We start from the raw sequence: 14,126 nt of genomic DNA on the forward strand, positions 1-14,126 counted from the left end.
TTTGGCTATTCAGGGTCTTTTGTGTCTCCATACAAATTTTAGGATTGGTTGTTGTAGTTCTGTAAGAAATGCCATTGGTAATTTGATAGGGATTGCATTGAATCTGTATATTGCTTTGGGTAGGATAGTCATTTTCACAATGTTGATTCTTCCAATGCAAGAACATGGTATGTGCCTCCATCTGTTTATGTCGTCTTTGTTTTCTTTCATTAGTGTCTTATAGTTTTCTGAGTACAGGTCTTTTACCTCCTTGGTTAGGTTTATTCCTAGGTATTTTATTCTTTTTGTTGCAATGGTGAATGGGATTGTTTCCTTAATTTCTCTTTCTGATCTTTCATTGTTAGTGTATAGAAATGCAAGCGATTTCTGAGTGTTAATTTTGTATCCTGCAACTTTACCAAATGCATTGATTAGCTCATGTCGTTTCCTGGTGGCATCTTTAGGATTTTCTTTGTATAGTATCATGTCATCTGCAAACAGTGACAATTTTACTTCTTTTGCAATTTGGATTCTTTTTGTTTCTTTTTCTTCTCTGATTGCTGTGACAAGGACTTCCAAAACTATGTTGAATAGTAGTGGAGAGAGTGGACATCCTTGTCTTATTCCTGATCTTAGAGGGAATGCTTTCAGTTTTTCACCATTGAGAATGATGTTTGCTGTGGGTTTGTCATATATGGCTTTTATTATGTTAAGTTAGGTTCCCTCTATGCCCACCTTCTGGAGAGTTTATATCATAAATAGGTGTTGAATTTTGTCAAAAGCTTTTTCTGCATCTGTTGAGATGATCATGTGGTTCTTATCCTTCAATTTGTTAATATGGTGTATCACATTGATTGATTTGCATATATTGAAGAATCCTTGCATTCCAGGGATGAACCCCACTTGGTCATGGTGTATGATCCTTTTAATGTGTTGTTGGATTCTGTTTGCTAGTATTTTGTTGAGGACTTTTGCATCTATATTCATCAGTGATATTGGTCTGTAGTTCTCTTTTTATGTAGTATCTTTGTCTGGTTTTGGTATCAGGGTGATGGTGGCCTCATAGAATGAGTTTGGGAGTGTTCCTTCCTCAGAAATTTTTTGGAAGAATTTGAGAAGGATAGGTGTTAGTTCTTCTCTAAATGTTTGATAAAATTCACCTGTGAAGCCATCTGGTCCTGGACTTTTGTTTGTTGGGAGATTTTTCATCTCAGTTTCAATTTCATTACTTGTGATTGGTCTGTTCATATTTTCTATTTCTTCCTGATTCGGTCTTGGAAGATTATACCTTTCTGGATTTGTTATCTCTTGTCTTCTTTTTTTAAAGATTTATTTATTATTTAGTTATTTATTTTTGGCTGCATTGGGTCTTCCTTGCTGTGTGCGGGCTTTCTCTAGTTGTGGCAAGCAGGGTCTACTCTTCTTTGCAGTGTGCAGGCTTCTCAGTATGGTGGCTTCTCTTGTTGCAGAGCACGGGCTCTAGGTGCATGGGCTCAGTAATTGTGGTGCACAGGCTTAGTTGCTCTGCAACATGTGGGATTTTGCCAGACCAGGGTTTAAACCCATGTCCCCTGCATTGGCAGGTGGATTCTTAACCACTGTGACACCAGGGAAGTCCCTCTCTTGTCTTCTTGATAATATCCATTCTAACAGGTGTGAGGTGATATCACATTGTGGTTGTGATTTGCATTTCCCTAGTGATTAGTGATGTTGAATACTTTTTAATGTACTTGTTGACCATCTGTATGTGTTCTTTGAAAAAATGTTTACAAATCCTTTACCCATTTTTTAAGTGAATTGTCTTTTTGTTTTATCTTTTTGTTTTGTTTTGTTGCTATTTATTTGTAGGAGTTCCTTATATTTTTTGGATATTAACTGCTTACCAGATATGTAGTTTGGAAATATTTTCTCCCATTTGGTGGGTTATCTTTTCATTTTGTTGATGATTTATTTTGCTCTGTAGAAGCTTTTTAGTTTAATGTAGTTCCATTTGCTGATTTTTGCTTTTATTGTTTGTGATTTGCTCTTTTCAAGCCAGATTGTCTCATAACCAATTTCTCCTTTTGCTGGGGGTGGGCCGTCTTCATAAGGATCACATTTTGTGCAAGGAGAACCTCTTTGGAGGAAAACTTCAGTTAAGAAGACTAATTTTTCTACTCCAAACACTTCTGATCCAAAATTGTTCAAAAATGATTTTTCTCTCCCTTTTACAAAAGTACACAAAGATGGAGAGGCCACGAGTCCTTCAGTAAGCAATTCTGATGTTTATTCAGTCTAAGACACTCATCCTACTCCATACCCAAGTTTCATTTCCAGGTAGAGAAAATGTGGGTCATGTATGAATAATTCATGGTACCAACCTCTGTGATTTGACACTGGTGGCAAGTCATATGCTATTTCCTGATGCTGCTTATCCTAAAACCAGACAACACTGATTGAAAACTTTGCCACTTACTATGTGTCCTTGGGTCTTGAGGGATAATAATAAATACGTAATCAATGTTGTTGTGAAGATTAAGTAAGCTAATAAGTGTCAAGCACTAAGAACAGTGCCTGGCACTTAGTAAGTGTCATATTTGTTACGTTAATAAATATATTTTAATAGGTCATGTTACATTGGTGTCTTGAGAACTCTAAATTTTGAATTCAGAACAAAGATAAACGTCTTTGATATGGCAAGTGGCCAGTTCTCTGCTCAATCATCACAGAATACATATTAAATAAGATTTTTAGTGGGGAGTTTCATTCATAGTGTAAAATAAAAATAACTTGAAGGAAGATATTTGAACACCAATCTCTGTAAAGGGGAGTCAGGCTATTGTTGCAGAACTAACAAGAAGAATACGTGTCAAAATTGTTGATCGTGGACTAATTCTACTGAGAGTACCACAGCCCATGCAACAGACTGAGGTCTTAGCAAAACATCCTTCAAAGAAAAGGCATAAAACTAGACAGGTTCTTAGTGGTGATGGGCAACATATTTTGCATAATGAATGCTGGGGTTTTATTTAACAGTATCATCCAACAATCACATTATGAACAAATTTTCACATGAAAAATACTGTCCTGTATTCTCATTTGTCTGTACAAACAGAGAAAAACAATTGCACATATAAGCTGAAACAGCTAGCAATTTTTAAAACTTCTCAGTTTGGAGCATAGCAAAAGTGCCCCTTGCCGAGACCAGCTCGGCAACTCGAGGTGAGTGACGGGTGCCGCAAGCTTGAAGAAAACACAGACACAGACTGAAGAGAAAAGTGGGACCGGGGGACTCAAGACCTCTCGGATCAAGAGCCCTGCTGACTCATCCCACGTTGCTTTTATTGAGTTCTTCGGCTAACATTCTCAGGTTACTCCCATAAACAATCAAAGGCCTCACATGACTGGGGCAATTATCTTTGTTTGCCTCCTGGGTCCCAGTTGAGCAGGTGTGGATTTGAGCTGGGCGTGGAGAGCAAAACAGCCCTGGGGGCAGGAGACCTCCCTCAGATATTAGGGGTCTGTGCCCCACCCCTGTTGGCCCCTCTGCGACTGTGCCTGTCTTAGGTTGTTCCTCCCTTGAGGAATCTTACCCGTCTCTGGCTAACCAGTCATCCTCCAGGGCCAAACAGGGTGATACAAGGAAGGCTCTATGCACCACCCCTGTTGGCCCCTCTGCGGCTGTGCCTGTCTTAGGTTGTTCCTCCTCTGAGGAATCTTACCCGTCTTTGGCTAACCAGCCATCCTTCAGGGCCAAACAGGGTGATATGAGGTGTGCAGGGAGAAAGGGGCTGCACCCCTAGAGACGGCCAACCCTCTGCCTATGCCCCCATAGTCTCCACGCCCTGCACCCTCAGCTCCTCCACTGCTCAAGCAGGACATTCTGAATCCCATCGTTCGGCCCACATACTTTAACATTTTCAAGGCTTCAGAAGGCTCCTGAATGTCTTCCCACAGCCCCTTACTTTACACAATTGAGATGATCCTAAAATGTTAAAATATGAATTCAATGTTTCATAATTTGATGACATTTTAAAGATCTCAGAGAAGTCCACGATTTACAACATAGTAGTCTACTCTTCTATATGTAATAAAAGACTTCTTTAGGAGTACAAACAACTGCTCTCTAACTTATCTGCTTTAAATTCATTTAGACTTTGATAATTAAGTTTTTAAAAGCATAGCATAATCATGAGCAAATTTTAAATAATTTCCCCCAAATAGATACAGGTTTTAGACAATCCAATTCATTAAAAGTATGTAATTGAGAAAAATATGAAGAAGAAAATGAATATTATTCCCAGTTACTGTTAGATTTTGTTGCCTAATGGTCCAGGCATTTCTTTAGGCATAAAAACATGTAGACACATACACACAGAACACATTTTCCCTCACAAGGTAGTTTAATATTTTACAATGTACTTATTTTTTACTTAAAATTTTTTACTTTTACTTTTACACAGGACAATTGCATGAGGTTTCCTAATAGGTTTACAATCTTCAACTATTTTCAACTGTTTTTGCTATTGCTTATATTGTGTACTATTGACTTTTTTCTTATTTATATACCACCTTCCTAAGTAGATTATAACCTCTTTGAAGCAGGAACCATCTTTTATTCCTTTATATTCCCTCAGGGTGGTCAACTCAGTGCTCTATCCATAGCAGATGTTCAATAAATATGTGTAGATTGACAGGGATTAATTTGCTTAGAAATGCCATCAATGCCCAATTCCTGAGTACAAACATACGTAGCCCTTGAGAACCAGTAAGATTTAATATCCACACAAATCGACATTGTGAATAACTTCTAAATAACCATCAGATCTGTAATACATAGGAGTGTATATTACCTGAATAAGCAGTTAAACTTTGTTACAAAGTACAAAACAGTTTCTCTGGGTGGGGGAGCGTGTCTCCATCACACTAAGAGGAAATATTTGGCTTAAAGCCCTAATGTCAGGGGGCTTGCATTCTCCTGGGTCTTTTCTGAATATCATTGGTTATAATTACATTTAAAAAATTTGATTTTTCATTACTGATTGCTCTTTAGCTTCAAAAACAGGCAATTGGCCAGATGCCACTCAAAGTTCCTTTCACCTCTAACATACTGGGCTTTCTATGCTGTGCTAACAGGTGTCAGTTCAGTGAATGAACACTCATACTGGGAATATAAGTGGCCACCCAGATGTAGACGCCTTACTCATCATTTTTGAAGAACATTTCTCAGGTGTTTGGCACCTGTCTGGAACTGTGGGCATCTGTGACTGTATATGTGATGAAGATACACCTATGTCCACCTTCCTTAGCTACTGTGTCCTGTAAATGCCATTTACAATGATAATAAGGAAATTACCCAGACTTAGGTTATTTCAGAGAACAATTTAGGAGGATTATTTTGTATCTTGCTTTGAATGTCTCTGGAAAATAGAGACAGAATATACCAAAAGGAAATATCACAAAGACCATGATTTCTATGCTGGGAATGCTAAGTTTATTAGAAAACCAACAACCTGATATAGGAGTGATCTGGGATCTTGAGAGGACAGCGTATTCTTCACCAGTAATTAGTTTGAAAAGGGTCTTCGGTGCCTCGTATGAGCTAGTTTGAAGAGAGGAGGAATGGGCTTCTCAAGAAGAGACATGTGTTGTTCTCCTGTGAAGCTGCAGGACAGCAGGATGGAGCTGGCCAACTACTAGGGGACCTATAGTGATGATGTGCTTCTAGGATGCACTGCTCAGCAGCAAGGGTAGGTCCTGCAGGTGGTGCGGCAGGGGGCGGGCTGGCAGCAGCGGGGGTGGCAGCATGGGGACGGCACAGAGATGGGCTGGCAGCAGGTGGTGGCCCAGCAGCGGGGGCGGCGGACCACGGCCTGGCAGGACGTGGGGCAGCAGGTGATGGGGCGGCAGCAGCCGTCCTGCAGGCTGCACGGGTCGCAGCAGACTGGGCGGCGGCAGGGCTCACAGATGGAGCGCGTGCAGCGGGGCACACAGGTCACAGGGCGGCACACGGTGGTCTGGCAGGACACTGGGCGGCAGCCGCAGGGGTCGCGGTAGCAGCAGGGCTGGTAGCAGCCTCCGCCACAGCCCAGGGAGGAGGAGGTGGAGCCACAGCAGGAGCCGGTCATGGTGGAGTCTGGGGCTGAGTGGGGTTGAGCTGGTGAGAGGAGTTGAGTGTTCTCAGGTGTGAATGTCTTCCTCCTGCTCTGGGCCCTTTATATACCCTGGCCGGGAGCTGATGATCCCCACCACATGCGGTCATTTCCTTGGATTTGTTTATTCTTTGTGAAATGGCCCTGGCAAGTTAGTAAGTTCTCTAGACATTTTTTCAGATGATCAGGTACTAAGAAAAGACTGTTTTCCTTATTTAATGAAGACTCATTATATTTTGCTATTTATGGCTCAGATATGAACATAATGACCCTAACTTCAAAGTTTCCAATTATCTTTATAATTCAGTGATGCTCTTGCCAGTTGATGTTTTGATAACACAAAGTAGTTGTCATGTTCTTAGGGTTACTTACTAATAGTGGAAGTGAATTCCTGAGTCGTGAGTGTCCTTTTCCACTGCCAAGCTTCCTGGGCAAAACAAGTTCAGAAAAATACTACAGAGATATTTTAAAAGTCATGGTTGGTCAGTAAAAGAAGAATTTTCCATTTACTTTTTGGAGCTATAGGAATGCATCTTAGTAGAACTCTTTCACAGTAGGTTTTATTTTTCCAATTTTTTTCATGCTAAAATACACATAGCATAAAATTTACTGTCTTAACCATTTTTGTGTGTACAGTTTAGTGGTATTAAGTACATTCATATTGTTGTGTAACCATCAGCACCATGCATCTCCAGAATTCTTCACATTGCATAACTGAAATTCTGTATCCATTAAACAATAACTCCCCATGACCCCCTCTCCCCAGCCCCTGGAAACCACCATTGTAACTTAACCCCCTTTCCTCACATCCCATAAATATTGGCTCCAACTCAACAAGGTGTAGGACCTTAGGCAAATCAATTATCTGGTATCTTATGTAAAATGTGGAGTATAAACCCAGCCTCTGCTAAGCACCATTCTATTCTCTATTATTATGAGGTTGGCTTTTTTATTTTTTATTTTGTCTTAGATGCATGCTCATTAATTTCTGTAGTTATATCTCTCCAAACCATGGTGAATTTTATTATTTTTTTTACTGTTTATAATCTTTGTGATAGCCAGAATCATTGAGTTCTAACCACATTCTAAGCATTATGCTAAAAGAAATAAATGTATTAATTTATTCTTCATAAAAATCCTATGAGACTAGAAAACAAACTTATGGTTACCAAAGGGGATAGTGGAGGAGGGGGACAAATTAGGAGTTTGGGATTACACACTACTGTACATAAAATAGGTAAACAACAAGGACCTACTGTATAGCACAGGGAACTATACTCAATATCTTGTAATAACCTATAAGGGAAAAGAATCTGAAAAAATATATATGCGTGTATAACTGATCACTTTGCTGTACACTTGAAACTAACACAACATTGCAAATTAACTATACTTCAATAAAAAGAAATCCTAAGAGGTAGGTATTTTTATATCCCTCATTTTACACATAAGACCAGATAATTGACTTGCTTAAGGTCACTGCCAGTGTTGGAGCCAATACTTATTCCAAAAACATCTTTGGGAACATTGTAAGCCCAAGGAGTTGAAGAATGAAATTGTGGAATCACATTCCTTGTCAATAAGGAATGTCTGTTTTATTTAGGAATTTTAATGATAATTTTTTAAGCTCTTTATTGGAGTATAGTTGCTTTACATTGTTGTGCCAGTTTTTGCTGTACAGCAAAGTGAATCAGCTGCATTTACACATGTATCCCCATATCCCCTCCCTCCCGTGACTCCTTCCCCTCCTCCCTATCCCACCCCACTAAGTCATCACCAATCATCAAGGTGATCTCCCTGTGCTATGTAGCAGCTATTTTACATTTGGTAGTGTGTATATGTCAATGCTACTCTCTTACTTCATCCCAGCTTCCCCTTCGTCCCCCACCCCATCAACTGATGAATGGATAAAGAAGATGTGGCACATATATACAATGGAATATTACTCAGCCATAAAAAGGAATGAAATTGTAGTGAGGTGGTTGGAACTAGAGTCTGTCATACAGAGTGAAGTAAGCCAGAAAGAGAAAAACAAATAACGTATGCTAATTCATATATATGGGATCTACAAAAATGGTACTGATAAACCCAGTGACAGGGCAAGAATAAAGATGCAGAAGTAGAATTATTTTTAAAAATAGTTGTTGTGTATGAAATGGCTAATTTTTAGAGTCATCTGAAAGGACTCTCTGTCTTAACTGGTATCCTCAGGAATCTGAGGAATTATTTCCTGCAGAGCCTTCTCAAAATTCCAAAACACACCCTAAGGAAAAACTATCAAAGCTGGACATAACTGAGTGGTCCCGAGGTACCATGAACAGAACCACCACCTAGATGAAGGTTGCAGTCTGCCAGCACAATGAACCCCCCAGGTAGTGGTCCCAGCTAAAGGTGGTCTCAAGCCTGCCTTGCCTTTACCCCACTGTCTCTTGTTCCAGTGTCTCCCCATGTGCTAGGCTTACGCCCACTTACAGAACCAATTGTGATTTTCAATTGTTTTAAATTGTGTGGGTCTGCAGAAAAATCATGTCACTTGGCCAGTTTGTATCCTCTGCCTCTGGATTTGCTTGGTTCTGCCCTTTGCTTTACAATCATGTCTGTTCTAGATCTCTGGTTGAAGGCTGCAGTTTAAGCCTTCTTATTGAGTGTTCTCACGCAGTCCCCTTGCAGGCTTATCCAGACCTGGACCAGCCACTGTGACTGACCAGGGAGTGGAGCTACTGTGCAACAAACATGATCCAATAATAATAATGAGCTTAGGATCAAACAAAACATTCTGCATCTGGGAAAACACTATAAGATGAGCAAGTCTCTAGAAGGCTAACGAGGAAAATTCTGAGAGAAGGAAACAAATGTAAAGAGAGAATTTTAAAAAATAATTTAAAATTCCTTAAAATTAAAAAAAAAACAGTGATCGAGAGTATGTGGAAAGAAGTTGGACTTGTGAACTGTCCGTCAGTAAACTGTCAAACCCTTAATTAAGAGAAAATTCCATTGTGCACATACTGACAATGTAAAAGTTTTAAAAATAACGAGCTAGTTGTTGAGAAAACTTTACCGTATTTCAAGAAAAATACATTTCTTCATGAGGTGCCTTATTGTTTTCCTCTAGGAAGGCACATGTCCAGCGTGAGGAGAGAACTGGGGTAGAATGAAGTCTTCCTCTCTTCCAACCCCTTAGAACGTATTCAATCATTCAATAAGTAATTTCTGATTATATACTATGTGCCAGAATATAGAGCAGGTCAATGGGAACTCAGTACTGAACAAAGTCAGTCAAGACCTGGGTCTTCACAAAGCTTTCCTTGCCTGATTCCTGAAGCTGGGCAGGTAGATGAGACCAGGAACATAAGCAGCACATTCCAAGACTCTTCGAGATCAGATGTTGGGAAGTCAATACATATTTCTCAGGATAACAGTAGTGGTTAGTTTCCTGACTAGCCTAAAAGTATTTAACAGCAACAAAAACATATCCAATGTGGATTAATGTTTATCACTATTTCAACTACATTGGCATGATTTTGATGGTAAAATTGTTTGGAGTTCTAAATTGAAATGGTTCCAGCCAAGCTACATGTCTTCCTCCTTGGCCGGAGAGAGTCTGGAAAAGATGGGATAGTGGTTTTCCCAGCACAGGAATTTCAGTAGTTAGGGATTGCAGGTACCAATTGACATTAATCATTGCACAATTTTCTAAGTCAGGAAACAAATGGGGTTCTAATTTAGGGTGCCTTCCCCTTATCATGGGTGTGAGGATGTTTTCATTAGTTAAGTTCATGATCAGAGAGACCTGCTATCATCTCTCCATTTCCTTAGCACCACCACAAAAAAAAAATCTGGCTTGAAATATGAAAGTGCTTCACATAAGAGATTCTGAATTATTTGAATTGCTATTGAAATTAGAGACCTTGTGACCGAATTGCTCCTAAAGCTACCATATGATCCAGTAATCCCACTCCTGGGCATATACCCAAAGAAAACCATAATCCCAAAAGAAACATGTACCATAATGTTTATTGCAGCACTCTTTACAATAGCCAGGACATGGAAGCAACCGAAATGCCCATCAGCAAATGAATGGATAAAGAAGATGTGGCATATATATACAATGGAATATTACTCAGCTATAAAAAGGGATGAGATGGAGCTATACGTCATGAGGTGGATAGACCTAGAGTCTGTCATGCAGAGTGAAGTAAGCCAGAAAGAGAAAGACAAATATTGTATGCTAACTCACATATACGGGATCTAAAAATGGTACTGATGAACTCAGTGACAAGAACAAGGATGCAGGTGCAGAGAAGGGACTGGAGAACTCGAGGTTTGGGAGGGGGCGGGGGGGGTGAAGGGGAAGCTGAGAGGAAGTGAGAGAGTAGCACAGACATATATATACTACCAACTGTAAAATAGATAGCCAGTGGGAAGTTGTTGTATAACAAAGGCAGTTCAACTCGAGGATGGAAGATGCCTTAGAGGACTGGGACGGGGAGGGTGGGGGGGACTAGAGGGAGGGTGGGGGGGACTCGAGGGAGGGAGGGAATACAGGGATATGTGTATAAAAACAGATGATTGAACTTGGTGTACCCCCCCAAAATAATAAATAAATAAATAAAATTTAAAAAAAAATAAAAAAATAATAAAAAATAAAAAAAAGGCCTTTGGAAAATTCTTCTTCCTTTGGTTATTCTGATTCTGCATATCATAACTTAGGCTAAAAATAAGCTTTTGAAGATTAATAAACAATAGACACATTTGCTTATGAGAAATAAAAATTTATTATTTTACCATGAAAAACCCCAGCATTAATGTAATATTATCTTGGGAAAATATCTCTTCTTGAAAGAGTAGGAAAGTGATGATGAGTCAGTGGGACAGAGCGCCATTCAAGAGAGATTTTGATCTTTGTTTACTCATTTTTTTTTTCAAGCCAGGAATTCAAATGATGAAAGCTGGTATTTTTCTAAAGATTGTCAAAGAGAGCCAGGATTAGCTGCATAATCACGTGGGGAAAGGCATAAACCATTACTGCTGAGTTAATTGTTGAAGGCAGGTAGGTTGCAAACGTGTTGTCTCTCATCCGATCCATGAGGGGTGGGACGAGCTTACACATGTTTCTGGACACCTGGGAAGATTTCCTTCATGGGCTGCTCAGCAGCACGGGTAGGTCCTGCAGGTGGTGCGGCAGGGGGCGGGCTGGCAGCAGCGGGGGTGGCAGCATGGGGACGGCACAGAGATGGGCTGGCAGCAGGTGGTGGCCCAGCAGCGGGGGCGGCGGACCACGGCCTGGCAGGACGTGGGGCAGCAGGTGATGGGGCGGCAGCAGCCGTCCTGCGGGCTGCACGGGTCGCAGCAGACTGGGCGGCGGCAGGGCTCCCAGATGGAGCGCGTGCAGCGGGGCACACAGGTCACAGGGCGGCACACGGTGGTCTGGCAGGACACGGGGCGGCAGCCGCAGGGGTCGCGGTAGCAGCAGGGCTGGTAGCAGCCTCCGCCACAGCCCAGGGAGGAGGAGGTGGAGCCACAGCAGGAGCCGGTCATGGTGGAGTCTGGGGCTGAGTGGGGTTGAGCTGGTGAGAGGAGTTGAGTGTTCTCAGGTGTGAATGTCTTCCTCCTGCTCTGGGCCCTTTATATACCCTGGCCGGGAGCTGATAACCCCCACCACAGGCAGTCATTTCCTGGAGTTGTGGTTGCCATTTGAAATGAGAACCCTAGATTGGTGGATTCAACTGCTGAGGCAGCAATATCAGCATCACTGAGGGATACTTTTCTTTCTTCCTGTCTGCTTTCCCCTTGAAATGAATTCTTGATGATTTACGTCATCAGAAAAATTACTCATTGACTAGCCAAGCCTTCCAGACCAGGTCATGTGACAGACAAGCTGAAAGTTTGAAGAATCCAATGTTGCCCTCATCACACTTTCCTCTGTTCACCATCTGTGACTAAGTATTAGACTAGCTCATGAGGTCATATCCTGGTTTCTGATTGACATTGAAATAAAGGATGAGTTTCTAAAAGAACAAAATGGCTTATAAAAAGAGATTGTGTACTGCTTCGGCTATGGAGAAAATGGCCCAGTGCTTCTGTAAAACAACATGTTATTTCACCTTGTTTATAAGGAAAAAACCCCATAAGCCACGAAAGTGATATTGTTTACTGACCTGAGTTGGCCTAACACGTCACAGCAACTTAAGAGACACTTACTAAGTACACTGTGCTGTACTATAGTTTCTTATCACACAGTAATTAACAAATTTTAGGAAGGAAAGACAAAGGCAGTGAAACCAATTAATGGAGATGAAGTTTTCATTGGACAATAAAGTCAAACTAAGTGAAGATTTTGTTCATATTGTGCCTTTTTGGGTACCCCTTCCTGAGTCTTAGAAATAACATTGAAATTGGAATATTTCTTGTTTTCTAAGTGTGACATAAGTACTTATATTGAAAATATTTATAAAGAGATTATCTTTCTGTACTAGATGCTTAAGTTTGTTGGCTGAGGGTTTTGCTTGCTTACAAAGTGTGAAGGCTTCTGAAAAAGATAAGGAGAATTAAGTGAGCTGATGACTGATAAAATAGGTTTGTCTTTTTCAGCCACTGCCAAAAAAAAGGAGAGTGTACAAAATAAATGTGTAGTTGGAAGAAAGGTTAAAGATAACATTGTACTCTTTTCCATTGTCATAACATTGTAAATCAACTATACTTCAATTTAAAAAAATGTGGCAATAAATAAATAAATAAAAGCTGAAAAAAAATTAACATTAACATAACATTGTACACTGCAAGGGTTGCTGAGGCCCCTCAGGCCAAGTTTGCCTCTGAAGTGTGTTTTGTTTGGTGTGATCATTTTTTATACACTCTTTGGTCCACCATAGCCCTGGTCCTTAAAAGCTTTTGAGTTTGTGACCCATTATAGCCTATACCAGTTTTGGGAAGGCCAAATTGGTGAAATGATTTCTCCAGAGTCATACAGATAAAAGAATGGCAAAGCTTCAACAAGACCACGTGTCCTCTGTAGAATATAAACACCAATGCATGACCCCTGGTATTTTTTCCAACTCTGAGTAACCTTAAAATAGTGAACATGAAGTAGTAGTAATCAAACAATCATTCCCATGTAGGGAAGTGAAATAAAAACTTGCTTGATTTGTGGTTTATTTTAGCATATTGTTATTCAGCTTAGAATATATAGAGATTCAAATGTTAGGAATATGTCTGTAAACTCACTGCTTTTGTTTACTAACAAAAGGACACAGTCCTAAGAAATCTTGTGTTCTACAATCATAGACTGTCAGAAACTTCACTGTTTCAAGTAACCTTAGTAATAAGGGAATGTCCTGCTATTGGTTGGACAGGACCTTAATCACCTTAACACAGAGAAGCAGCCTCAATATCCAACCCTGGAGCAGAGATTCAAATATGAGATTTTCAGACACAACATACCCCAATCATCTTACCTATGTGGTTTCCAGCGAAAGAAGACATCAAGTCCTTTTCACAGCCCAGCCCTGATGTTAATTCTTTTGCACAAAGAACTGTTTTGCTTTGAACCTATCAAAATACCATTTCGTGTAATTTTACCTAAATACCCTATAAACACCCTATAAAAAAAACTTTTCCTTCATTTGGTGGGATGTCCCATGGTCCTAATGCTGCGTAGTCTCCCTTGCTGTAGCATATTAATGGACCTAAGTTTGTTGGACAAGAGTTATGTCCCTGGTCTTTATTATGTGGAATTTTTAGCCATATTGTTCAAATTCCAGACATCCTGCAAGAGCATAATTTTAGAGTGGGAGCAAGTAAATTTCAATGAAAGTGGTGATAAATTATGGGACTTTTGTGGTTGGGCTGAAAAAGAACCTAGGGATGATGATTCTTTCTGATGGTCAGAAAAAGCCATGCCCTCATCTTAATAGTTTCATGAGTTGTGTTTTGTTAGGTACTAGTTTGGGGGCCACTGGATGTTGGGACATTTTTCAAGTTCTGAAAATAGAATATGCATTCCATGTTCTCCAAAAT

The 14,126-nt window shown here is 40.3% G+C and overlaps 2 protein-coding genes across 2 annotated transcripts; both read right to left on the reverse strand.

Annotated features, from left to right (window-relative positions):
* Positions 1-5,696: 5,696 nt before the first annotated feature.
* Positions 5,697-6,086, reverse strand: LOC130840865 (keratin-associated protein 2-3-like). Its single transcript, XM_057716835.1, has one exon. The coding sequence runs from the start codon at positions 6,084-6,086 to the stop codon at positions 5,697-5,699; it is 390 nt and encodes a 129-aa protein (XP_057572818.1).
* A 5,172-nt stretch (positions 6,087-11,258) lies between these two features.
* On the reverse strand, positions 11,259-11,648 carry LOC130840868 (keratin-associated protein 2-3-like). Its single transcript, XM_057716840.1, has one exon. The coding sequence runs from the start codon at positions 11,646-11,648 to the stop codon at positions 11,259-11,261; it is 390 nt and encodes a 129-aa protein (XP_057572823.1).
* Positions 11,649-14,126: the final 2,478 nt, after the last annotated feature.

This window comes from Hippopotamus amphibius, chromosome 17, assembly GCF_030028045.1.
Source record: "Hippopotamus amphibius kiboko isolate mHipAmp2 chromosome 17, mHipAmp2.hap2, whole genome shotgun sequence".
NCBI lineage: Eukaryota > Metazoa > Chordata > Mammalia > Artiodactyla > Hippopotamidae > Hippopotamus > Hippopotamus amphibius.

Coding starts and splice junctions, on each gene's coding strand:
- LOC130840865 (XM_057716835.1), bottom strand. CDS start 6,086: ATGACCGGCTCCTGCTGTGGCTCCACCTCCTCCTCCCTGGGCTGTGGC.
- LOC130840868 (XM_057716840.1), bottom strand. CDS start 11,648: ATGACCGGCTCCTGCTGTGGCTCCACCTCCTCCTCCCTGGGCTGTGGC.